A 25,060-nucleotide genomic window follows, 5' to 3' on the forward strand; every position below is an offset into this window, starting at 1 on the left:
ACTTAAAGATGTTGCAAAAGACGAAAAAGAGACTGGTGCATTCATTATGATAAACACACTACAGACAATCTGTTCACACAAAGAATCAGCAGCAGCAAACAGCTGAAGAAACAAATATCAAGAAACATGATGAAATCACTGTAAATCTCTGGGTGCTTCTACACCACGGACCAAGCAGAGCACAGTCTGCATTAACAATGCAACCCCTGTATATGGAGTAAAGCCACATGTTCTGATAATGATTGTTTTACTCTACACTTGGTACTGCCATCCAGTGTTTATCTACAGTTCCTTCAAAACCCCCTGACACCTCAAAATAGAGGCTGTATTTCAGAGACACCCATATATCTATACTGTTTAACAATGATGGAGAAGTCTCTGAGTGATGTTCACACAGTTCCAAGGACAGTTTTACCCTAGAAGCCACGTGCTGCTATACCTCCCTCTTGTGGTTGACCTTGATAAGTGTAATTGCTGCTGCACTTCAGAGAACAGGCACTTCCAGGTATTTAGTGGTAGGGCTGCTCGATTATGGCAAAAATGATAATCACGATTATTTTCACTGAAATTGAGATCACGATTATTTGACGATATTTATTTAACCCTTTAAGACCTACCATAGAACCAAGTCCACCAGAGCTTATATAATTTTTTTTACATGCTGTAGTGCCATTTGTGGGAGCATTTCAAGTTGCTATACATCAATACAACTGTTATAGCCCATATTTTAATAATATGTATGCATTAAGTCCATAGTAATTACATAAATTGCAAAAAAGTGCAATAAACTACAAAAAAAATTGAAAATCGCTTTTGTTTTGTTTACATATATTTCTACTTGGAGAAATTTAAGAGGCTTATCCCTCAAAACTTTAAATACAATAAAGTTGCAAAAAATAGTTTCCCACCATAGGAAATTTATTTTGAGTGTCTTCATAGTTTTATTTTGGAGATACAGCAATTTTTATATACTGCAGGAAAAACAAAAAACAATCCTATGATGCAAATTTGCAAAGAAAACAGCATGTGCATCATTTCACTGTGGGAAGTGTTACGAACAGCTGATAGGAACGGCAAAGCGTGTTTCTGGAATATTATGTTTTTGTTCCTGCAAGCGCTTTTTATGCAATTTTTGCAAAGCTATATGTGGAACGAAACCGTGACCGAGGACAAGCTGATGGCATCAGATGTAAGTACAACTCCTCCGGTTTCATATGCAAAACAAATTATTGCGCTAGCTTACACGGTTCAGGTTCTACAGGGATTTAAAAATAGTTACGCAAAACAGAGCGTGCTGCTCTGACCGGCTTTAAAGGGTTAACAATGACTTTAAAAAAATAATATAAAATAGTGTGCAACACCACTGAAGTTTTTTTTTTTTTTAAACTCTCTTTTCAACCAACGGCAGTCACTCTCCAAATAACTTCTGCTTAGCTTTCCGAGCTTCCCTCGGGTCCTCTTAATCAGCGGTCTCCAACCTTTTTTGCGCCACGGACCGGTTTATGCCCGACAATATTTTCACGGACCGGCCTTTAAGGTGTCGCGGATAAATTAGGGAGGGGCTAATAATCGGCTCAGTCATTTTTAATGATCGTTGAAAGCCCAGATCGTAATCGTGATTAAAATTCGATTAATTGAGCAGCCCTATTTAGTGGCCATTGAAACATCCCCAGTTTAATGTCTTAACAGTACTAGAAATCTTAACTGAGCTGTATCTGTTAAAACAGCCCACTACTGGAAAGACTTGAGAGAGACCTATCAAATATTAACACAAGAATTTATAACACACAAACAGTAAATAAATAGGCTACTGAGTGGAGTGGAGTAGAAAGAAGAAGCACTACTAGGAATGTGTTAATCAAAGAAACATCACATTACTCTTGGTATGGGGGGGTATGGATATAGAGTCCCCCCCAATTTTTTATTCCCAAACCTTGCTGAGTATCTGCAGTAACAGCCACCTCATTGTTGTAGTGGATTATTGCTACTACGTGAATCTAGGAAATCTAGCTCTGCACCCCAGCTGCATGAAAAATAACTGAATATATAGATACATCAAGGCGTGTGTGTGCGTGTGTATCACTTACCAAAGTGTGCTTGAAAGGCTTGTGGCTTGACTACCTGACCACAGTGGCTGCACATCACCAGGTAGAAGTCGTCCTGTGCGGGACACTGGCCAAATATGGACATGTCTGTAAGCGGGAAGATAGAAGCAGATGGGGCTCAACTCAAGGAGAATAAATAAAAGCGTGACCGATGCCACAGTTGGCAGCAGACTCTGCAAAATACACACTGTTCAATGTGCAACCAAACATCAACTGCTTACTTTGTTTTATATTTAATGTGCATTTGTTGGGGAGTGGGCCGAGGCGTAAATAGACAAACGCAGCAGACCACAAGAAAATGCATTCTTGGCTGAGCCCTAACAGCAATTCTGAATTATTGCCCAACACATACAGTAGGATCCATAAATGTGTGAACAAGGCCATACTTTTCAGAATTGTCCTTTTCTACTCCATCCTAGCAGAAAAGGAAATTTAGCAATCACAGAGTCATAAATGTAGACTCAAGTTAAATTCAAGTGGTACAAAATACTGCCCCACCCATTTAGCAATGGTAGATATTCTTTTACATAGCTCCTACATTTCACAGTCTCAAAGTTCAGTGGACAAACTAACATAATTCTAACATTTTCAGATTATAAATAATACATTAAAGTCAATATCTGCTTTTCAGCCAGTCAGTGAGAGAACCTATAAAGTAGCCAGACTTGAGGTGCTTCTGGAGCTACATACTTTCCATGCTGAGGCTGTGTGCAGTGGCTTGTGTTCTACTAATCTGCATTGAAGGCAGTGACCTGAAGAAACTGCTCTGTTTGGCCTTTAACAGTCAGGGGGTCCTTTGTACCCTCAATGTCCTCCAGTACAGACAGTAGGAGGCAGTATTGGTTTAGTGACTGAGATAATAAAAACCTGTGTAAACCTACTTTTTCTGCACACAGAAAACTGAAACCGATAAAGACTGAAGCAGGTGTGAACAAAATCTTATCAACATTCATTCCTAAATGACGCCTCGCTGGTCAGAATACTCATGAACTACTAAATGCTAATTTAACACTTGAAAACAACTCCTAGCCTTTTATCTTCTTAATTTAAAATGAAACAACAGGCCACACCTGGCCACGAAACTGCATATCAGTTAACTGTCCAATTTCTTTTGAACCTTTGAAATAGATGAACTATGTAAAGCACTGCTGTAGCAAGAGCCTGCACAATATATCACACAGTGCTACTTTATTAGAAATCCACTGTGGTGGTTTACAGAGGCAAAGTTCAGAAACTGTGCTCTTGTTCAACAGCTTAGACAAAATAAATTTGTAACACAATCCATAATAGGAATTTTAAAAAAACTAACAAGCTCAGGAAAGCAGTTTGGCCAAGTACACATGCAACCCAGGAGTGATTTGTAAATATAGATCACTTATGAGCCCTTATTCACCATGGAGAACAAGTACTGGTGATAAGCACCAATCCAAAGGTTGCCTTTCCAAGATATAAACAAACCCAGGACTGGCTTAGAGCGTGTGACATTTCTGACTCAATAATTAGGAGATATCACTAAGGAATCAGGTTTAATAAGGTGGGTGCCATCTCCTTAGTGCTTTCTATGTTGTTGTTAAGAAACAAAGAAAGTCTGCCTTTTGGAATGCCACACTCTGAGCTACCAAGGGAAACTACCAGATATTCTGAGAAGGGGCAGTTTTGCAAAAGGTCCAAATGAAATTCTGAATCTCGCCCAGGTCGCAACGCTTGTTTGAGGTTTTCTCTGTCAAACATGGCTTTAATATTTAATTGATTGATTTAATTGGTAAAAGTAATTATGAAATTAACCTATAAAGAATGAATTACTTTTGCAGTTGGGCAGACTAAATGGAGTTATTTATGGTGTTTTTCAAGATGTAAAAGCTGGCAGTCCCAGGTGTACAGAAATGCTTAAAATGCAGCTTAACTAAACTAGTCATGTAGGTTACCACCTTGTGAAACCTGATCCCTAAAGTCAGGTCATATTTCCATGAAGATGACAGTATAGGGTTAAAATTAAAATGCTGACGCACACAACATCATGGATCATGATGCATTTCTTCCTGGATAAAACTGTAAAAACAAGAATTTCCCAATAGTAAATAGGCAAATACAAAGAAAACCATAAAAAGCAAGAATGCAAAGGTGTCTTCAGCTGGAGAACCTCTGCCCAATGACAAACCTCACGCTTTAAAGGCACTCCAAGGCGAATCAGAGGGAAGTGCTGCTTCTCAGCAGAATGTGATCAAAATTTACTCTGGCGGAGAGAACCAGAAACCACCTAATTAAGGAGGCTAATTAAGAGATTGCCTGGGGCGTTATGATGAGATGAGAAGAGAAGAGGAGAGGATACAAGAGCAGAGAAGTGGAGCCCCTGTTCAATATGTACTCCGCCAGGACCATCAAGGGTTCTCCAAACATCACTGGCCAAGTCTTGAAGGGATGAGGGCCATTAAGCAAAGACCGTATAAAAGATGTACCTGGCAGATTCTCTCTCAAGGAGGTCAGAGGCAATCGTGTGTGGATGAATTGACAAGTCCAATGCTACTTAATGTGTTTCAATTGTCTGAAGCTATTTTGCCAAGTGTCTCCTTCAACAGCAATGGACCAAAAAGACTTGCTTTCAAAGTATCTGCTTGCTACAAAGAGGAAGGAAAATATCCTCACTTAATGGACAAAGGCATGTGAATTACGAGTGGTAAAATGTGACATGGAGTATTCACTATGCCAGTTGCAAAAGAACAAGCCATCAAAACAATAGCTAAATGCTAGCGTAGGCAACTTCTATGTTCAACGCATCTACTTTAATTCTATTCTGTCTCTACCCAATTTGCTTATCCAAGTAGCAAATTGCAGATATAATGAGAGAGCAAACATATTTGCCAAATCAATAACTTCCTGTGTATTTTTCATTAAAAACGCCTTTCTCTCAAATCTACTGAAACAGGACAGGAACTGCAGCATCCAACCACATTTCCTCACTGGATCAATAGCAAGGTCAAACAAGACTCGTTTCCAAACTGCTGCAGCAGTTCACGTGCAGTATTTTTCATTAGTATTTTTCTAATGGGATGCTCAACTATGAAAGTAGACATGCTATACAGCTTTGCTACTCCACATTCAGTGCCATAGCACTAAATGGCCTTTACTGCTAAAACTGTCCGACTTCAAAAGTGGTCTAACGCCACTGTGTCTGCCCTCGTCTCAACCTCCATTTTCTTCTTTTTCAAACATGAGGTGTTAAAGACAGAGAGAAAGAAAGTCAATGTAGACAAGAAATAAGACAGAACGGTGAATTTAAGACAAAAGGAAAAGAGCGCAAAACGGGAACAAAGTCGCAGTAAACGAACAGAGAAGCCGTCTGAGGCCTCTGCGAGACAAAGAGGCAGTGAGCAAAGGACATACGCTTGAAGGAGGAGGAAAAGAGAGCCTGAGAGCACGAGGCAGGGGAAGAGAATGAGAGTCCAGTTAATTTCAGCATCCTCATCCGTGGCAGTGATGAACGAGCTAGGTGCAATCGTAGCAGCTCTGGCTGCCGATGAGTAGCGCACATGCTGGCTGCATCTGACCTGTGGCTGACAGTGGCACTACATTTCCCAGCTTCCCTGACTGTAACAGTGCCACTGTAAAATTTATCAACAGCGTGACAGAATGATGAATTCATCAGTCATCTAGTACCATACATTCTTATAATCTGTGTGCGTGCATGTTATTCATCTGCGTGTGGTAGAATGGCAGTAACGCCACAGAAGGAATCTGGTGGTGAGTCATGGCAGAGCGATGTAGTCATCCACTTGTAATACCCCTACCAGACGCACGCGCACACACAGGCTTTCTATGAAGACAGACTTCTGCCACGAGCAGCATGTGTTGATGAGCCCCATGACACAAACAACAGTCACTGACAGACGCCGCAACATGATAAAGACATGTTTCATGACAGCGAAATGTCAACTGACCCCGCATCCTTGAATTTCAGATGAGCATTCTGTTTCTGTCCTTTATGCAGAAAAATGTTCTAAATGGTTGACAGATGAAAAGATACAGTGACTTAGTGGTGTCCTACGTCTCGTACCATCAACACCGCTCCATTGCACATTGGCGCTGATTCTCCAAGTTTCATGAACTCTACACAGGACAGAAATTTTCCGAGACATAATCTATCATTTTGTGTTTTGTTGACAGCGATCGAGAGCAGCATCTAACTATCTCCCGTAAGAGTTCAACTCGGTTTAAGGGGTAGCTAACCAAGCATACGACTTACTTCATTTTCCTACTCAAACTATTCCCTTATCTGCCCAACACATGTGAGCATCATAGCATCAAGCACATAGGACACTGCTGACCACACACACACACACAAAAGGCAATATTAGATAAGTCCTCTGTGAAGCAGTCTGCAATAAACCCCCTCCTTTATTCAACACATAAGGAGGATAACCAAATAAAGTTGGATAGGCAATGATGACACAAGTGTGGGACAAAGTAATGTGCCAAAAACGAAGAGAGGCTGAACCGCCAATCTCCACACTCATTCAAAGTGTGACTTCAAAGTGCATTACTACTAAGACAGTGAGGCCTTAGGACTGTCCCACTGTTAAACTCTCAAACACACAAGGGCTCTCTCAGGTTTTGTGAGCCCTTTATGCTCACACTGCATTTCTGCAAACACTCCCATAGGGAATTACCCACAGTTCATAGGGTTGTGACGTTAAACTGCGGGTTAAGGGGGAAAGCCTGAAAACATTAAAAAAGTAAATAAACAAAGGAAGGAAAGAGGAAAAAACGCTAACATGAACCAAATGCTATATAATGTGTTCATCTATTCGTCATCTGTTCATACTGTGTTCGTTTTTGTTGCTGCTTGTCAAAAGCAAGTGAATTAGTACTTCTTAAAGCTACTGCCGAGAAGATGTTCAATTCACATGAATGGCTCAGCCTTGGCCATGCAGAAAATAAACAGTGTAACATAAAATGCCCCAAACAACAAATATGTTTTTGAGCCATCAATGTAATATCACATGGTAAGCCCAAACCTGCCGTCCTATTCCTGTATATACCATTTTGAGTGCCCAACCTCTCGCACACAACCACTAAACAGGTAACATCATCAGTCTGTGAGGGCTCAAACACTGGGCCTTAAGATGAATTTATACTTCTGTCTTAAATCTTCAATGTCATGATGTAAACTACACCGTTTCCTGATGATCACTTCCTGAGAAATGTAACTGCACGTCAAACTGATGCAGTCAACAATTACAGTGATTGGAAGATTTGACAGTAGTAAACAGGCCAATGTGTTTCTGGGCACTTTTTCACTCCAGTTTTTGAATTTATCAGTGACAGAATAATCATCATCGCCTCAATTTAGCAAATTCCTGGATGGACACTTCTGAAACTATTAGTATAGATTTGAGGAAATGTTCAAATAAGTGGAAAAACTTGACAGACAAATATGTTTGACCCAAGGAGGGAAAAACGTCCGAGCTGTCTTATCTGTCACCATCATGGCTTGCGCCACATATAAAACAAGAGGGCACGACCGCAAGGCAAATAACAACCCATCACATGCAAATTCGAATGCTGGCACCAGCAATTGCCACTTTTATAGGTTACGTCATAGCCGTATGTGAAATGACTTAAAAATACTGTCCATCCAATATGTCGATCAATGCTTTAACAACAACGATGAGAATGCGAACTACTAAAATTTAACATTTGTGCCTTCACAATGTGAATCACCTAGGTCAGAACCCTGTTAAATTCTTTTGATGATTAAGCACACCACAGCGAATGATTCATAGCTGGCCGGAGAATTATTGATGGTGTTGATGTCTAAAGGAGCTTCTTGTGGTTTTTGCTTGATTAGCACCGTTTTCTCTTGACCAAAATGATCTAGGGCTGCTCGATTATGGCAAAAATGATAATCACGATTATTTTCACTGAAATTGAGATCATGATTATTTGACGATATTTATTTAACCCTTTAAGACCTACTATAGAACCAAGTCCACCAGAGCTTATATTATTTTTTTTACATGCTGTAGTGCCATTTGTGGGAGCATTTCAAGTTGCTATACATCAATACAACTGTTATAGCCCATATTTTAATAATATGTATGCATTAAGTCCATAGTAACTACATAAATTGCAAAAAAGTGCAATAAACTACAAAAAAAATTGAAAATCGCTTTTGTTTTGTTTACATATATTTCTACTTGGAGAAATTTAAGAGGTTTATCCCTCAAAACTTTAAATACAATAAAGTTGCAAAAAATAGTTTCCCACCACAGGAAATTTATTTTGAGTGTCTTCATAGTTTTATTTTGGAGATACAGCAATTTTTATATACTGCAGGAAAAACAAAAAACAATCCTATGATGCAAATTTGCAAAGAAAACAGCATGTGCATCATTTCACTGTGGGAAGTGTTACGAACAGCTGATAGGAACGGCGAAGCGTGTTTCTGGAATATTATGTTTTTGTTCCTGCAAGCGCTTTTTATGCAGTTTTTGCAAAGCTATATGTGGAACGAAACCATGACCGAGGACAAGCTGATGGCATAAGATGTAAGTACAACTCCTCCGGTTTCATATGCAAAACAAATTATTGCGCTAGCTTACACGGTTCAGGTTCTACAGGGATTTAAAAATAGTTACGCAAAACGGAGCGTGCTGCTCTGACCGGCTTTAAAGGGTTAACAATGACTTTAAAAAAATAATATAAAATAGTGTGCAACACCACTGAAGTTTTTTTTTTTAAACTCTCTTTTCAACCAACGGCAGTCACTCTCCAAATAACTTCTGCTTAGCTTTCCGAGCTTCCCTCGAGTCCTCTTAATCAGCGGTCTCCAACCTTTTTTGCGCCACGGACCGGTTTATGCCCGACAATATTTTCACGGACCGGCCTTTAAGGTGTCGCGGATAAATTAGGGAGGGGCTAATAATCGGCTCAGTCATTTTTAATGATCGTTGAAAGCCCAGATCGTAATCGTGATTAAAATTCGATTAATTGAGCAGCCCTAAAATGATCCATGTAAAAACAATTTCAAAACAGAGATTATTATTTTTAGTCCACATTTAGTTCTGAAAAGAAGCTTAAACAAAAGAATGCATTTTAATCTTGTTGGCCTACCTACTGCAGTAACTGCTCCTTAACAGCAAGGTCATACATGACATGCCCTGCTTGTTTCTCCGTCAGCAGGAGATAAAATTCCTTTTTAGAAAGTAACTACATCGTGGTGAAATGTATAAAACACAAGAACAAACATGTCCTATCCATAGGTATACACTTTTAAGTAGACTGCCTAATTAATAACTCAAGACAATGTACATCATTAGCTCGGCATAACGCCTTTCATAGAACAAGCTAAGCTTACAATCACCACAGTGACAAAGTTGATTCATCACTTGATTTACTTGTGCCTCAAATGAACAGGTTAGTCCTCACTTCATTTCGCCAGCAGACTCATCCTTATTTCAATCTTGAGGTCTGGCGTGTTATATTTCAGCTTAGAAACTTAAGCATCACATTAGTCTTAAGTAAACAAAATGCAATTTTACTTTTATAACAATTTACCTTTGTGATGAAATTCATTCTAAATCAAGGCCTGCCAGCAGGCCCAATCAGCTGAAGCTAATCGAGGTGTTTCCAAAAATAAAACTGCAGTACAAACTGCTTTGAAACACCTCTCTCTAGCTCAGAAGCCAGGCAATGTGTGTGTTGTACATTGAGTTTTAGCTGCTGTTTAAGATGATGCCCTCTGACATGATTTTACAATTGTCCTTTAAGAGTTTATTAGTTAAACCTACTATGTTTTAACCCTGGAACCACACCTACTAGCAGAACAACAGTCATATCAAGATCAGTGTAGCCTGGTTGATTGTTTTTATCCTATTCAGGGTTTTATATGTTTCATACATGAATAGCTCATGCATACTGGTTGGTGGTTTAAAAGGCCAATAAATAATAAATAAATATTTTTAAGTATTTTTCTTAATAAACAGTAAAACTATTACCATTGGTTAACATCATATGTTGGTTGTTAAACTGAAGTAAGCAAAAACACAACTTAACATTTTAACTTAAATATATTGTACAAAAAGTCCAACTTGCTCTTTTAACAGCAGTAGTTTAACATTATTATGCTGGCTTTTGTTTTGAAAAATCAGAGCTATGCCTATGAAGTAACTTTTTAACTTCTTTATACTTGCATTTCTCTTAGCAACAAACATCAATGTCTTAAGGTAAGGGGAGAGATGTGAAACATGGAAGTTTTGCAAAATGGGAGAAATATGGATGCGAAACAAAGCCCTTTAAACACACCATCCAATGAAATACGCATTATCACTTTAGTCAGCAAGTCCAAGTTGCTAATCGTTAAGTTATTTTAGGTTCATGTGCAAATGTCACCACATGAATTACCGACACGTCTGACTGATTATATCCGGGTGCGCTTGTTTTACTATAAGTTTTGCAGAACGACACGAGTAAAGTGTTTGAATCCATGTTAGCGTGAGCGAATGTATGTATGCGTGTTAACCCCCATAACCAAAATACACCTTTGGCCCTAGAGGGAAAAAAAACACTCACCTTCTCTGCACAAACGCATGGCTTCTCGATTTTTCCCGAAGTCTTTAAAACTTTCCTCCGATTCAGCACCTAAAAAATGAGGCGATCCGAAACACACAAATGAATAGTTGCACTTGCTTCCCTGCCCGTGCTGTTGCTACCAATAGCGTTTCTTCATATTCAACCGAAAACTGCATGCACTCGGCCAAAAAAAAAAAAAAAAAAAAAAAAAAAAAAAGACAGGACTGGCAACTGTCGCGCTCTACCTCGCTTCCTCGCAAACATACGGCACGCTGGGGAACTCACCGTCGTTGCCGTGGAGTTTGGCGGCGTCGACCCAGCTGCTCCAAGGCTGTCCCAGCATTATTTCTGGACTAGGCAACGATCTCCGCTCTGCAACAGTCGCCATTGCTGTGGAGCCTTCTCCCCGCTGGATCTGCTGCTGCTTCAGCTGCTGCCTGGCCGCTCGGCGCTGCTCCCCCCTGACGTCATCCTCGGCCCTTTCCGACATTCTTTCCGCTACAATGTAACACCACGAGAGTCAGCGCTGGTAGAGCTCGGGATAGGAGGACTTTTATACTGATTGACACGGGCATACGCGTGTTGTTTTCAGCAAACCCGCCTCTCAGAAAAAAAAATCGCCCTGTGTGGTAACTTGACGTTACAAGTACAAAGCTTACACAACATACTGTTTAACGTCGAATAAATAGGCCGGCTGGCGATTCAGCTGAAGGTTGCTGGTTCCCTTGGCTGTGGCTTACTCGCTAGGTATCATTTAGAAATGTAAATTACATTTAATAATTGTAAACTATACTTAAGAATAACGATCAAATACAGTGCTTTGAGGCAAATTTGTGATTGATTATAAATGAACAACAACAGTAATAATACTAATTTAATGCACAAGTTATTAGTTAATAAGGATCGCTTTTGAGATTTGACTCCATATAAACAGTTGTAAGATATACTAAATACTTTTTTAGTAATTGTGGGTGTGACATTAGAAGATGACTGACCATAACATATTTATAATTTATTATTGATTCTTTGTTTTCTTCCCATACTAAGAAAATGTGAGCTTTAACATCTTAAATGTATGAGCCATAAAGCTGATATCAATATATAGACTTTCTACTGGTGACTTATGAGTGAAATACTATATTATAATGACTTTATGTTTAGAATGTATGCATTAGCTTCCCAATATTTTGAAAAATATGAGAGAAATACATTTAGAGATATTGACTTTGTATAAAAGGATTATGGTCAGTTACATTAGATTCCATTTAAAATAAAAACAGGGTCATGTTACTATTAAACACGTGTCTAAGATGTATTAATGCAAGACTTCAGAGATTTTTGAATGACATGCACAAACCTTTTAATTTCTAAGCATTTCAGATTTACAAAGTCTGTTATAATCTACCAAGTTTACTTTCACTTTCAAAATGAAACATTTCTCATTCTACCCAGACAGCATGTGCTCGCCTAAGTAAAGCTGAACAAGGAGAGAGAAAAAAGAAACAAAACTAGAACTGGGATCCTTTTACATTCTTGCCAGAAACAAAACCTAGAAAAGTACAGATGTCTTATAAAGACAGTGTAACACACTGACTGAAATTACTTATAAATGGCACATCTCATCTGTTGTGGTGTTTAATCTTTAATATTAATCATGCAGTGTTGGACTCTGTGTACCCATTTTACCCCTCTACCTGAAATTCTTACTCCAATTTGGCAAGTACTCCAAAAAGCCTTGGCCCTCTCGAGTACAGAGTTTAGTGTAGGAATGCACTGATATTATCAGATGAACATCAGTATCAACTGGTGTCAGTCTTCCTGACTGCTATCACCTACCAAATGCTGATTGGTTTCTGCTGCGTCAAATAAATCAGGTGATCACACGGTGTGATGAAGAGCTTAAATAGTTCAAGTACATTTAAAACTTCTCTTTGCTTTTAGCACAAAATGGTAATAAATAAAAGAAAAGACAAAATGAGCAAACAAAGGAAGGAAAAAAAAAACAGTATTAGTAAATTGTGATCTCAAAAATCTGTTTGAAAGTCCAATTTTACCATCATGCATTTAAATGCAAATTAAAAACATCATCCTGAATGTGCTGGCTGTGTGTGTGCTCAAACACTGTGATGAAGAGCATTTTTTAACACTGAAACTACAATAATGTCAATTTAACAACCTTGATGCCAGTTGGTTTAATGTTTTAACTGGATATAGTTATTTGACATGCCCTCAGATTTTTCATTTCTTCAAAACATCTGTTGCCTTTATTGCCATAGCATCATATCTGTAAGGTCAAAGCAAAATGATCGCAATAGTGTAGTTTCAGGAACTCTGCCCAGCATAGCTGTGACATTCTTGTGGGAGGAACCAGTTAACAATTAGTGCACTGATCATAACAAGAGCATTTCAAGAGGAGGAGGACTGTGTGATTACCGTCATCCTTTCACGTACCCTCACTCATTAATTTTAGAGAACTACTGCTTCACCGGAGAGGAAATAATTTGCATATGTAACTTATTAGCACCATATGTTAGTAGCTGAGTAAAAGCAATAACATCACAAAGGTAGTGACAACATGCCTCTGACACACACAAGAACGTCAAGCTTACTGTACCTGAAAGACGTCACAACTGCTGCATCTTTCCTGTGGCTTGGAAGAAGAGATTCCCCTTTCTATACACTCCAGTATATGGTGATTGATATTTTGGTAGAGAGCCAACTCTTCAACTGGAGCCTAGTCCAGCCCAGCTGGTCTTCCCTAGTTTTATGTTCTTTAAGATTTTTTTTTCCTGTCCCTTTCAGTTTTACACCGTGATTCACAGCAGACATTTCTACTCTACTTGGCTACCTTATGCTTTACTTTGCTCTGTAAGCACATTTAAAAACAAAAAACAATATCAGTTTGACCCCCTCCTCATGTTCTTGCCGTTTTTATGAAATCACCTTTAAGTAAATACTCTTAGTTAATTCCAGATTGCCCTCTCACAGAAGATTTTGCTCTAGTAAGGTGAAAAATTGAACACTCCCACTGGTCCTCAAGTCGCATCAAGCTTTTGTTGAGTTTATCTTCGTTTTCAGAATCAATACCCATGTCCAGACTGTAAGACTGTATATAAAGATGGAACAAGCAATCATGATGTCATTATTGTTTTTAGAGACAGAAACTCCCATAGGTGAATGAAAGGGTAAAGTGATAAGTTATCAGCTAATGCTAGCTGGACTCAGTATTATTTCAGAATACTTCCAGGAAATCTGAGATAATATTTATGACATTGTAAAGAAAATACTGAATACTTTTTTCTTTTTAATTACTGCCGTTTGCACACAGTGCCATTATTATTATTATTGTTTTTTAAATGAAACAAAGAGTACTTTCCACCCTTTTTTAATGAGTTACTGTCACTGATGACAGACTGCCTAATTGAAGTGCTAATATGTTGAAACAAGGTGCCAGCAACAGTAGCACTCTAGTCCAAATGTAAACCAAAGCTAGCCAAAAGAAAATTTAAATCATAAAATAACTGCTTAATACCTTCATTTAACAATAACTCAATTAACTTAACCTTGTAAAGCATCAAGAGCCTGACCAATATTGTCACCAAGAGACCTTGTACCAGCTACAACATAGCTACATCAGTAATCCTCATCCACTGTTTGCTTTTCCTGACATATAGATTGTAACTATCTGGACTAAAATCACCATCAGAGACAGATATACAGTTCTCACTCTCAGATAGGCCTGGCCTTTCTTTGTTATAGTGCACGCTGGAGGATGCAAATGCATGGTGTTGCTATATTGCTGATGTTTTGACACCTTTTTTTTTTTTTGTCATATGAAGATTTTTACTGGTATTACGAGGAACAGCCCTGCTGTACAGATGGAGCACACAGACAGAGATATCTGCTTATTACTACTAAGTAAAAGACTAATAAAACACTAGAATTTCACTCACCAAAACTGAACCACAAACGTCTAGATTAGGCTGCACCACACACCTGCCAATCAAAGTGACCATGCATTATGAAAGAGGCTTACCTGTCTATGAGGCATAAACTGTTTATTTGTACCAGGCTATAAAGATGTCTTACCGTCATTTACTTGGACATTTTAACATAACAGCCTGTAAAGATTGACTTGCTTTTGGGGCCAGTCTCAAATGGCCATTTATTTATCTAGCACATCCATGTTGGATTCATTTTCTAGCCCAAAATTTGCCACTTGGTCAAACACAGCAGAAGCGTGTAATCATCTCAGATGATTTAATCCAGTGAGTCTAATCAAAATCTATTGTGAGTTCAAAGAACAGAACAAAGCAGATTAGCGGACGCTGGATCAGCCAGCTGATGTTGGATCTTTTAAGCAACATACAGAGAACAGATGCTGTAGTAACGAAGACCTGTGTAACATTAGGTAGTCCAACATAGAAGTCTTGAAATTACACAATTTCTGTAATTTCCTTGATACTTACTGAGGGGCAGCTGCACTGTTGGCCTTTTTTTTAAATTCAAACAATTCATACACATATAGTAAAAAGAAAAACCTAATCTTAAAGCCCAATACAACAAGTAGTATAAAGCATATCCTCAGATGCAACTCACTGATGCTGTAATTGAACACTTCCTTGATACTGAATACTTTACAATAGAAACTGTATTCGGTGTTGGGCCGTTGTAATGGAAGTACTACATGACTAGGTATGATTATTCTGCAGCTATGAGGAAACATAAAAAACCCACCACATGTCAATACAGTTTTGAAATGAACAGCAGCAAGATCTTACCTTGGCAAAACAAGAAACAAGGAATTTATCTTTAAACTCAATCAGATGATCCACATCAGTTTGGGTGATTCCTGGCTGGCACACACACACTGGATAGGAAATCTGGAGACATACACAGACATGCATTGAGGGAAGATGTAACTATACCACACCTTTTCCTTTCTATAGTTAGTAGGTGGAATTTTTGAATTATGTGTAAAAAAACACTTTCATTCCTGTCCCCTTACTGATCAATGGGGTGGCTGTAGCTCAGGTGGTAGAGCAGGTCATCTACTGATTGGAAGGTTGGTGGTTCGATTCCTGGCTTCCCCTAGTCTGCATGCCAAATATCACTGGGCAAGATACTAACCCCAAATTGCACTCTGATGCATCCATCGGAGTATGAATGTGTGAATGTTAGCTATAAAGCACTTAGAAAAATGTGCTTTATAGCGAATGGGTGAATGCACAAGTTGTGTAAAGCACTTTGAGTCCTCAGATGAGTAGAAAAGTGCTATACAAGAACCAGTTCATTTACCATCCATCAACTTAGTCAACATAAAGAAACACATACATCTACAGGAATCCATTTTAAAGACATGCAGACATTTTTATATTTTTTGTTGTCTTCATACATTTAAGGCATATTGCTGTTTATTCAGTGGTGTACTGTACCATATGGTACCACCAACTTTACATTTGTTAGTCAAATGTTGCTTTGCAACCCTTTAAAACTTACAACCTAAATACTGTCAAAACTAAACCACACATCTTAAGTTTAAGTTATCTAATGTCAAAAATCTGTTATAATGAGCATGAAATCAAAATAAATTCACTGCCGGCGACCTGAATTCCAGGATTTACTGGTGCTACACGTTAAAAAAGTGTATTGCTAATATACACAACAACTTTTAGCAAAAGCAGAAAGAAAAATAAGAATCTTACTGCTGCAAAAGTGGCAGTCCGAAACTATTTTCACACATCAAGTCTGGAAAATGTTCAGAGAGTCAGGTCAGGAGACTGTCCAGTGTTTTCTCTTCTCACAGCTAGCTCACAGCAGAAGATTATTAATTGTTAATAGTTAGTGTGGTTTAGGTGAACAAGCTGCCTGGCTGGAAGATTGAGGACACAGTCACTCAGTGAAAATTCACCACAGTACTATCTGCACTATTCTCACATTCGACAACATGTAATACATATAGACTATCTATCTATATGTATAGACATCTAGAAGTCAATACTTTCCTGTTAACTTTCAATAAGTTAGAGTGGGAAACAATTACAGAGTATTATGTAAACGCTTGCATATGGGTGTCTGTGGAACATGCTATTTAACCTTTCGACAGCAACAAAAATTCTGACTTGTGACAATGCAGAAGGGAAAAGTTTCAGCAGAACTAAAATATTAGTATTATATTTGATTCTGTATGCATGTGCTGTCAAACAATACTAACAGACAATTCTCACATCTTTGTCATAAATGCCAACACTGATAAAGTGGCAAAGAGCTAGTGCCACCATTATAGCCGTTGGCCTCTACGGTGTCACAGTATTAATACGGGCATGTTTGTCATTATATCAGAAAAATTGCCTAGAATACACTAATATATCATCTGAACATCAGTAACACTGACTTCTGACCAGCATGTAAGATTATGTTTACGGTGGCAGCAGCCGATGTCATCTGTTGTGTTATCTGCTTAATTTATTTATTCTTTTTTGTTGTTTTATCTTTCTCAACTGGGTGGCTAAATAACAAAAGCTACATAAAAACATGAGAAATAAAATGAGATTCAGACAGAAAAGATATGATCCAATTATCACAATGATTGGATTGGGGAACTGGTTATGCTGGATTTCCACCTTTATATAGATTCACTGAAAAGGCCTATACCGGTTAAGAACAATGTTAATAACATTCTTACGGAATATAAACATACCAGTACCCGTAGCTTAGCCTTAGTTCGGTTGTGGTTTTGACTTTATGAAATGAGTATGTTAAAGGCCATGAGTGGAAGAACATAGCATTATGTCACTTCTTTAGAAAAACAGTTGTTGTCATTGGCAGACAGGTGCAACTCTGACACATAGATAAGAGAGAACACAGGAACCAGAATTCGTATTGGCTAGAAATGCTGCCACTTCTACTCGACACTAATTACACTATCGTAGTTATTTTTTTGAATAAAAAAAGACAACATTAACCTTCACCGGAAATACGGTATTTGAAAACAGACCAAATGTCTATAAGCCGTTGTGTCATGACATTAAGCTCAATCTAGTGTGGGTCTGTGACTGGTACAAACGTTACTAAACAACACTGATGGCTAACGTTAGCCTGCTAGCTGGCTAACGTTAGCCAGCCATGACTAGCGCCAGCGAGGAAGCTGACAGCAGCCTGACAGCCCAGCAGAAGTCATTAGCCGCGGTCACATATCGACAACAACTTCACTCTTACCAAGGCTCTGGATCCTGTAGACGTAAGTCTGACACCTGGCTGATATATATCAACTGGATGCACAGGGTGAAGGAGACAGAAGACGGTGGAAAAGAGCGAGTTTAGTGCTCAGCCTCTGTGGAGGTCTTCACCTGGTGCTTCCATGTCTGTTTACCAGACTGCATTCTGGGACAGAGAAAAACGTCACCGCGCCACGACGCAAGCGCGAACTGACCAATGACTGCATGGCACCGCCGAACTTCTTCACCAGGAGATTTTATTTATTTATTTATTTAAATTTATTTCTTTATTATTTTTATTTTATTCCCCTGTTAAATGCAGTATTTACAATTGCATGAAGCCTGGGAGATATGTGATAGGGGAAATCATTACAATTAACATGTGCAATTTAAAAAAATTAATAAATAAAAAAATACTACAACACGTTCACCAAACATATGTTTAATTCGATTTAAACGATTTAAATCGATTAACTAATAATTGCGGGCAAAAACAGAGATAACTATTATATGGGAATGAAAGAATCCTGAACTAAAATCTATAACAGAAGCAATGGGGGGGGGGGGGGGGGGGTTAAAACCTAGTTTCGGTGCAAAGTCAGAACACTCTTAAAGGACTTTTTTATTACAAGGTTTGATTGATGATTCTATTTGCAGTTTTCATATCAGCGAATGCTTCAAACTACCTGCCCAAATAAGAGTCCCTGGGAATTTGAACATGGCTGCAGGGTGTCAAAACGTGCAGTGTCCTTAAAAAAGTAGAGAGAACTAGATAAGAGACATATTCTGCAGAAATAGGAAAAAATGCAAAGACCTGACACAAGACGATATATGCCAAATTACACAAGAACTGAATTGAAAAAGTAGTGGCACGGATATTATGGAGTCATGAACCCAAAGTTGAAATTTTGGTTCAAATCATCACTATGTATGGAGGAGGCCAGGAGAGAGTTAAAACAGCGAGTGCCTACAGCCATCAGTAAAACACATTGGAGAATGTTATGGTTTGGGGCTGCATTTCAGCCTGTGGTGTCAAGAATCTTGTTAAAACCGAGGGAAATATGAATACATAAAAGTACTGTCAAATTTTGATTCACCATGCACCACCATATGGAAAGGGTCTGATTGACAAACAACTTTTTTTTTCCGGCATGACATTGATCCCAAACACACTTTCAGTGCAGTAAAAGTATACCTGGATAGAAAAACACAAAATGAAACACCATGTCATACACTGGCCTCCCCAGAGTCCATACCTCAACATTATTGACGCAGTGTGATATCATTTGGACAGAGAACAGAAAGAAAGGAAGCCAACATCCAAAGAAGAGCTCTGAAGAAACCTGGAGAACTATTCCTGAAGACTGCTCAAAGAAATTCAGAGGAAACCTTACCTTAGAGAGTTCAGGCTATCTTGAAGAATAAAGGCAATCATACACTGACAGACAAGCCAACTGCAATTGTAAAATTGGAATTGGCGTTGTAAAACTCAGTGTTTGCCTTATATAATATATTTCCATGGATGTTTGCACACATTTCAATAAACAACTGTAGCTACTTCTCATTTCTCCAGCACAATATAAATAAATGAGGGGTGGTTTAGGAGTTTCGCACAGTATTATATGCAAGCTAATTAAGAAAAATAGATCACATTGCTCCACTGTTTATGGTCATGTCCAAAAATAAAGGAGTTTTGGGAAGAGGTTAGAGCAATGATAAAGGAGATTTTGTCAATTAAACTTGTGATGGATCCCAAACTTTTCCTACTGGAATTATATCCTGTAGGGTGTAACATAAATCATTTTGAAAAAATCTTCATAAACATGGGAATACTACAAGCAAAGAGAGTGATAGCTCTAACGTGGAGGAGTCTTGGCAAACCAAGTATTTCACATTGGTTCAAAGAATTGTCTTTATGTTTACCATTAGAGAAAATTACATATACTCTAAAAGATAAACAAGAAATTTTCCAGAAAATTTGGGGGCGCTACATCCAGTATATTGGGAATAAAGATCTATCTGGTTTACTGTGTGAGACAGGGACAGCCTAGCTATTTCCTGTACAGGACTACAACCATATGCTGCAATCTGAAAGTTATTCTTTAAAATCTGTCAGAGGTCTCATGGACTCAAGTGCTTTCATTGAATGTACCTTGTGTTTCGTTTATTGTGTAAATTTGTTTGTGTATGTACTTTATATATGTATATATGTAAAACTTTAATAAACATAATGTTGAAAAAAAGAAAAGAAAAATAGATCACACTTATAGCACTTTGCAGAATTTATTCCAAAACATATAAGAAAGTTATACGTCTGTTTGAAGAAAAAAAAATCAGTTTAGTGCGATGGTTCATGACACAAATTAAGACACTCTATAAATGTCATCAGTCATCATGTCATCACCAAAACATGGTTTTAACAATATACTTCCGTGTTGTTCTGCTCTTCCCAAAGTTAAAAAAAAAACTCATCATATAAAGTTTTATCAAAAAGAAAACGCTCTGCATTTTTTTTTCCAACTAAAGGTTTCACTTGTCTCATAAAATATCCAATGGCACCTATTTTTGCCCACTCCAGTCCGGTTGGTGGAAGTAATTTTTCAAACTAGCTTGCCAACCGAGGACTAAACCCCAGAAGAAGAGCAGGAGACTGTCCACTTCCTGCTGCTCAATAAAGTTTTGCAAAGCCGCAGCACAAACATGGGGGCTGTTACAGATGGTAAGTAACCGTTCTCTTCATTTATATTAGCTAGTCATACCACCTATGAGTAGTAACAATTATCTAAACCTTTAGAAATACTACTATACCCAGGCACATACCCATACCCGTCAAAAACGAACCAGTTGTGCATGGAGACGTGGGTTATTTTGGATACAGCTAACATCAAGTAGCCTTGTTAGCCGGTGTATTCGCGTTACCTGCTGTACCTGAATGGCTGTTATTTCGCCCGTATTCCAGATGAAGTTATTCGGAAACGCCTTCTCATTGACGGTGATGGAGCCGGAGATGACCGCCGAATCAATTTGCTCCTGAAGAGTTTCACGAAATGGTGCAACTCTCCCGGGACCCCGGAGGAAGGGTAAGCGAGCTCTACATACCCAACTCGGTTGCCACGCATTTCTCTAAAATCGCCTAGAAGAATTTGGTCTGAGTCATAAAAAGTGCTGTAATTCTGTTCAGATTCACACAATATCAGAGGATGCTGGGCATTCTGGCTCAGTGTGAATTTTCCATGGGGAAGACGTTGATGGTTTACGACATGAATCTTCGGGAAATGGAGAATTATGAGAAAATCTACTCCAACATTGGTAGGACTGGGTTTTGTGAGACTGTCCATTTATCTTCGCAACTGTTTACAAGTCACATTTTGTATTACCTGCTTTTCCAACTCGTTAATTTGTCCCCATACTACAGAACAAAACATTACATCTGCACATGAGAAGATAGCAGAATGCAAAAAAGAAATTCAGAGGGCAAAGAGGATACGAAAGAATCGCCAAGGTAAGAAAGCTATTCAGTCAGCTGTCCTATTGACAAAAGACTCACGTTTTGTTATGTACCCCTTCTACAAGCTATACCTCCAGCTGTTGTCAATTCTCACCTGTAAATTCTAAAGATCTTGACATCAGTTAAAGCCTTACACCTATTTACTTGACCCTATCCCCACCAAACTATTTAAATGTGTGTTTCACCGTTTCCCTTAAATGTGCTGTAATCACACTGCTACTCGAGAGAAAAAAACCTGGCTCCATTGATCATTAATAATTCTAGCCTTAATTGTAATCTTTCATTCTTCAGCAAAGCATTTGGAAGAAAAAGTTTACAAACAACTGAATAAATACCTTTCAAATCATAGTTTTTATAAGTACTAATCAAGGTTGAGAACCAGTCATGGCACAGCAACAGCTCTTACTAAAGTCATCAATGACTCGAGGATCAATAATGATTCCCTGAAAGTTTTAGTTTTTCTTGATCTCACTGCTGCTTTGAACACAGTTGACCATGAGATTCTAATTCATAGGCTTCAGGACAAAGTTGGTTTAACAGGTCAGGCTCTTGATTGGCTCTCATCATATCTAAAGGGTAGAAGTTTAATGTTTCAGTTAGCAGTTTTAGATCAATCAGAGGTTCCTCAAGAGTCTATCCTTGGTCCATTACTATTTAACTTTTACATGCTCCCACTTGGTGCTGTCTTAAAGAACCATAATAAAGCCTACAATTGTTATGCGGATGATACACGTTTGTACTTATCACTTTCCTCTGACGATCTAACGTCTGTTCGCAAAAAACTAATGAGCTATGTTGATGATATTAACTGCTGGATGTCTCAAAGCTTTTTAGAACGGAACAGAGCCCAAACCAAAACACTTTTTGTTGGTCCCAAAAGTCTGGGACATAAAAATAGTTTCTCTGAAACAGAGTGAGCAAATCAGGGACCTTGGCATCATCTTGGTGGTTTCAGTTTTGATAACCACATGAGTGAGGTTACTAGAACTTCTTTCTATTACTTAAAAATATATCAAATGTTAGAAAATTCTTATCTCAAAATGACTTATGTGTTTGATCCATGTGTTCATGTCAAGTTTGTCAGATTATTGCAATCATCAGGATGTCTTTAGATGATTCAAAATGCAGCGGCTACTGTCTTAATTGGTGTGTGGAAATTTGACCACTTTACCCCAGTGATGAAGGAACTTCATTGACTCCCATTACAATATAAAATTACCTTAAAATTCTTCTATTACTTCACAAAACTCTGTTTCGCTCACCAGTACATTATGTATATAAGATGTAACTTGTCCAACTTCTCTCTTTCCATACTTTTTCCAGAGTATGATGCTCTAGCTAAGGTTATCCAGCAGCACCCAGACCGACATGAAACACTAAAGTAAGTCAGTCCTTGCCTTCTGGTTAGTCAGATCTTTGCATTAAATTAAATGCATCGAATTTACAGTTGTGGTCAAAAGTTGACATACACTTGGAAAGAACATAATATCATGGCTCTCTTTCCCGTTAATTCTACAACTCTGATTTTTCTCCTACAGAGTGATTGGAACAGATACTTCTTTGTCACAAAAAACATTCATGAAGTTTGGTTCTCTTATGACTATATTATGGGTTAACAGAAAAAAGTGATCACGTCTGCTGGGTCAAAAATATACATACAGCAACATGAATTAGCAATTTTGGTGACTTAGAATGTTGTCAGTGAAAGGAGCTTCATAGCATGACCTCTTAACTTCTTGTGAGTGATTATGAGTGACGACAGCTGGGGACTTCTCTGAGGCCAGTTAAAGAGGGCTCATTGGATACAAACGCCCACAAATGGTACAATGGGGAAGTCAAGGGCGCTCAGCATGGATCTGAAAAAGAGAATTATTGACTTGAACAAGTCAGGAAAGTCACTTGGGGCCATTTCAAAGCAGCTGCAGGTCTCAAGAGCAACAGTGCAAACAGTTGTTTGTAAGTGTAAAGTGCATGGCACTGTTTTGTCACTGCCACGATCAGGAAGAAAACACAAGCTACCATCTGCTGCTGAGAGAAAATTGGTCAGGAGGAGGAAGAGTCAACCGAGAATCACCAAAAAGCATATCTGCCAAGAATTAGAAGCTTCTGGAACACAGGTGTCATTGTCCACAGTCAAACATGTTTTGCATCTCCATGGACTGAGAGGCTCCCGTGCAAGAAGGAAGCCCTTGCTCCAAAAGCGGCACCTTAAGGCTCAACTGAAGTTTGCTGCTGATGGACAAAGATAAGACCTTCTGGAGGAAAGTTCTGTGGTCAGACGAAACAAAAATCAAGCTTTTTGGCCACAAAAATGCCCAGCAATATGTTTGGAGGAGAAAAGGTGAGGCCTTTAACCCCAAGAACACCATGCCTACCATCAAGCATGGTGGTGGTAGTATTATGCTGTGGGGCTGTTTTGTTGCCAATGGAACTGGTGCTTTACAGAGAGTAAATGGGATAATGAAGAAGGAAGATTACCTTGAAATTCTTCAACATAACCTAAAATCATCAGCCCAAAGTTTGGGTCTTGGGCGCAGTTGAGTGTTCCAGGACAATGACCCCAAACACACATCACAAGTGGTAAAAGGAATGGCTAAATCAGGCTAGAACAAGGGTTTTAGAATGGCCTTCCCAAAGTCCTGACTTAAACCCCATTGAAAACATGTGGACAATGCTGAAGAAACAATGTCAGAAAGCCATTAAATGTAACTGAACTGCACCAATTCTGTCAAGAGGAGCGGTCAAAGATTCAACCAGAAGTTTGTGGATGGCTACCAAAAGCGTCCAATTGCAGTGAAAATAGCTAAGGGACATGTAACCAAATATTAGCACTGCTGTATGTATATTTTTGACCCAGCAGACGTGATCACTTTTTTCTGTTAACCCATAATATAGTTATAAAAGAACCAAACTTCATGAATGTTTTTTGTGACAAAGAAGTATCTGATCCAATTACTCTATCAGAGAAAAATCAGAGTTGTAGAAATAACGGGAAACTCGAGAGCCATGATATTATGTTCTTTCCAAACGTTTGACCACAACTGTATGTGCTTTCAGCTTTTGTGATGATCTGGCTATGAGCTCAGTTTTACTTTGTTCTTTGCAGGCAGCTTGAGGCGCTTGATAAAGAACTCCAACAGCTGTCTCACATTAAGGAGAATGTGGATGCCAAGGTAAAACCAAAATATCTCTTAAACGCTTTAGTTTTAACTTTGAATATTTTTTTAGTTAGCAGTAAAAATTCCTACTTGTTAAAATCTTGCTTTTGTTCCACTCAGTTGGAGTTGCGGAAGAAGCAGTTCCATGTGCTGCTCAGTACCATACAGGAGCTTCAGCAGACCCTTGAGAGTGAGTGCTTTTTGTTTTAAGTAGCTGTTAAAGTGTGCATCTTAGCACATTTGGTGTCACCTCACCTCGCTGATCAACTTTCTGTTTTCTAGACGATGAGAAATCAGACAATGACGACAACAGTCAGGAGAGCCCTGCAGAGAACGGAGAGTGAATATGTGGAGATCCTGAATTTAAAACAACTTGATTTTAATTGATTTTGTTGTCTCTGATACTTTTTTAAAATGTATTTTGAATAAAGCTGACTTGTCCACAGCTGCTTTGTTTAATTTATTCACCAAATTTTAGATTCATATTGATGTATATTTATGTAA

At 38.5% G+C, this 25,060-nt stretch overlaps 2 protein-coding genes across 3 annotated transcripts in view; one reads left to right on the forward strand and one right to left on the reverse strand.

Moving 5' to 3' along the window:
• Positions 1–18,062, reverse strand: part of atxn7 (ataxin 7) — a 29,730-nt gene extending 11,668 nt beyond the window's left edge. Inside the window, exons 1-6 of one of the 2 annotated variants that reach the window (XM_085273360.1) lie at positions 17,892–18,062; positions 15,455–15,556; positions 14,627–14,669; positions 10,959–11,171; positions 10,674–10,742; positions 2,088–2,192 (exon numbers count right to left, since the gene is read on the reverse strand). In XM_085273360.1, coding sequence (XP_085129486.1) covers positions 2,088–2,192; positions 10,674–10,742; positions 10,959–11,163 — 379 coding nt within the window. In that variant the 5' untranslated portion in view covers positions 11,164–11,171; positions 14,627–14,669; positions 15,455–15,556; positions 17,892–18,062. The remainder of the gene's footprint in view (positions 1–2,087; positions 2,193–10,673; positions 10,743–10,958; positions 11,172–14,626; positions 14,670–15,454; positions 15,557–17,891) is intronic. The other variant, XM_085273359.1, reaches the window with a different exon arrangement.
• A 2,433-nt stretch (positions 18,063–20,495) lies between these two features.
• On the forward strand, positions 20,496–25,001 carry thoc7 (THO complex 7). Its single transcript, XM_085275518.1, has 8 exons — positions 20,496–20,609; positions 20,850–20,970; positions 21,072–21,199; positions 21,306–21,392; positions 22,722–22,779; positions 24,505–24,571; positions 24,677–24,746; positions 24,839–25,001. The coding sequence occupies exons 1-8, from the start codon at positions 20,591–20,593 to the stop codon at positions 24,898–24,900; spliced, it is 612 nt and encodes a 203-aa protein (XP_085131644.1). The 5' UTR covers positions 20,496–20,590; the 3' UTR covers positions 24,901–25,001.
• The last annotated feature ends 59 nt before the right edge of the window (positions 25,002–25,060 follow it).

The sequence above is a fragment of the Mchenga conophoros genome, linkage group LG5, assembly GCF_057382185.1.
Source record: "Mchenga conophoros isolate Kocher_MC1m ecotype Shallow Benthic linkage group LG5, M_conophoros_male_GT1.1, whole genome shotgun sequence".
Taxonomy (NCBI): domain Eukaryota; kingdom Metazoa; phylum Chordata; class Actinopteri; order Cichliformes; family Cichlidae; genus Mchenga; species Mchenga conophoros.

Bases quoted from the DNA above. Each gene is read 5' to 3' on its own strand.
- thoc7 (XM_085275518.1), top strand. The intron at 21,200-21,305 runs GTAGGACTGGGT...CCCATACTACAG, and splicing joins GAAAATCTACTCCAACATTG to AACAAAACATTACATCTGCA. The intron at 24,572-24,676 runs GTAAAACCAAAA...TGTTCCACTCAG, and splicing joins AGGAGAATGTGGATGCCAAG to TTGGAGTTGCGGAAGAAGCA.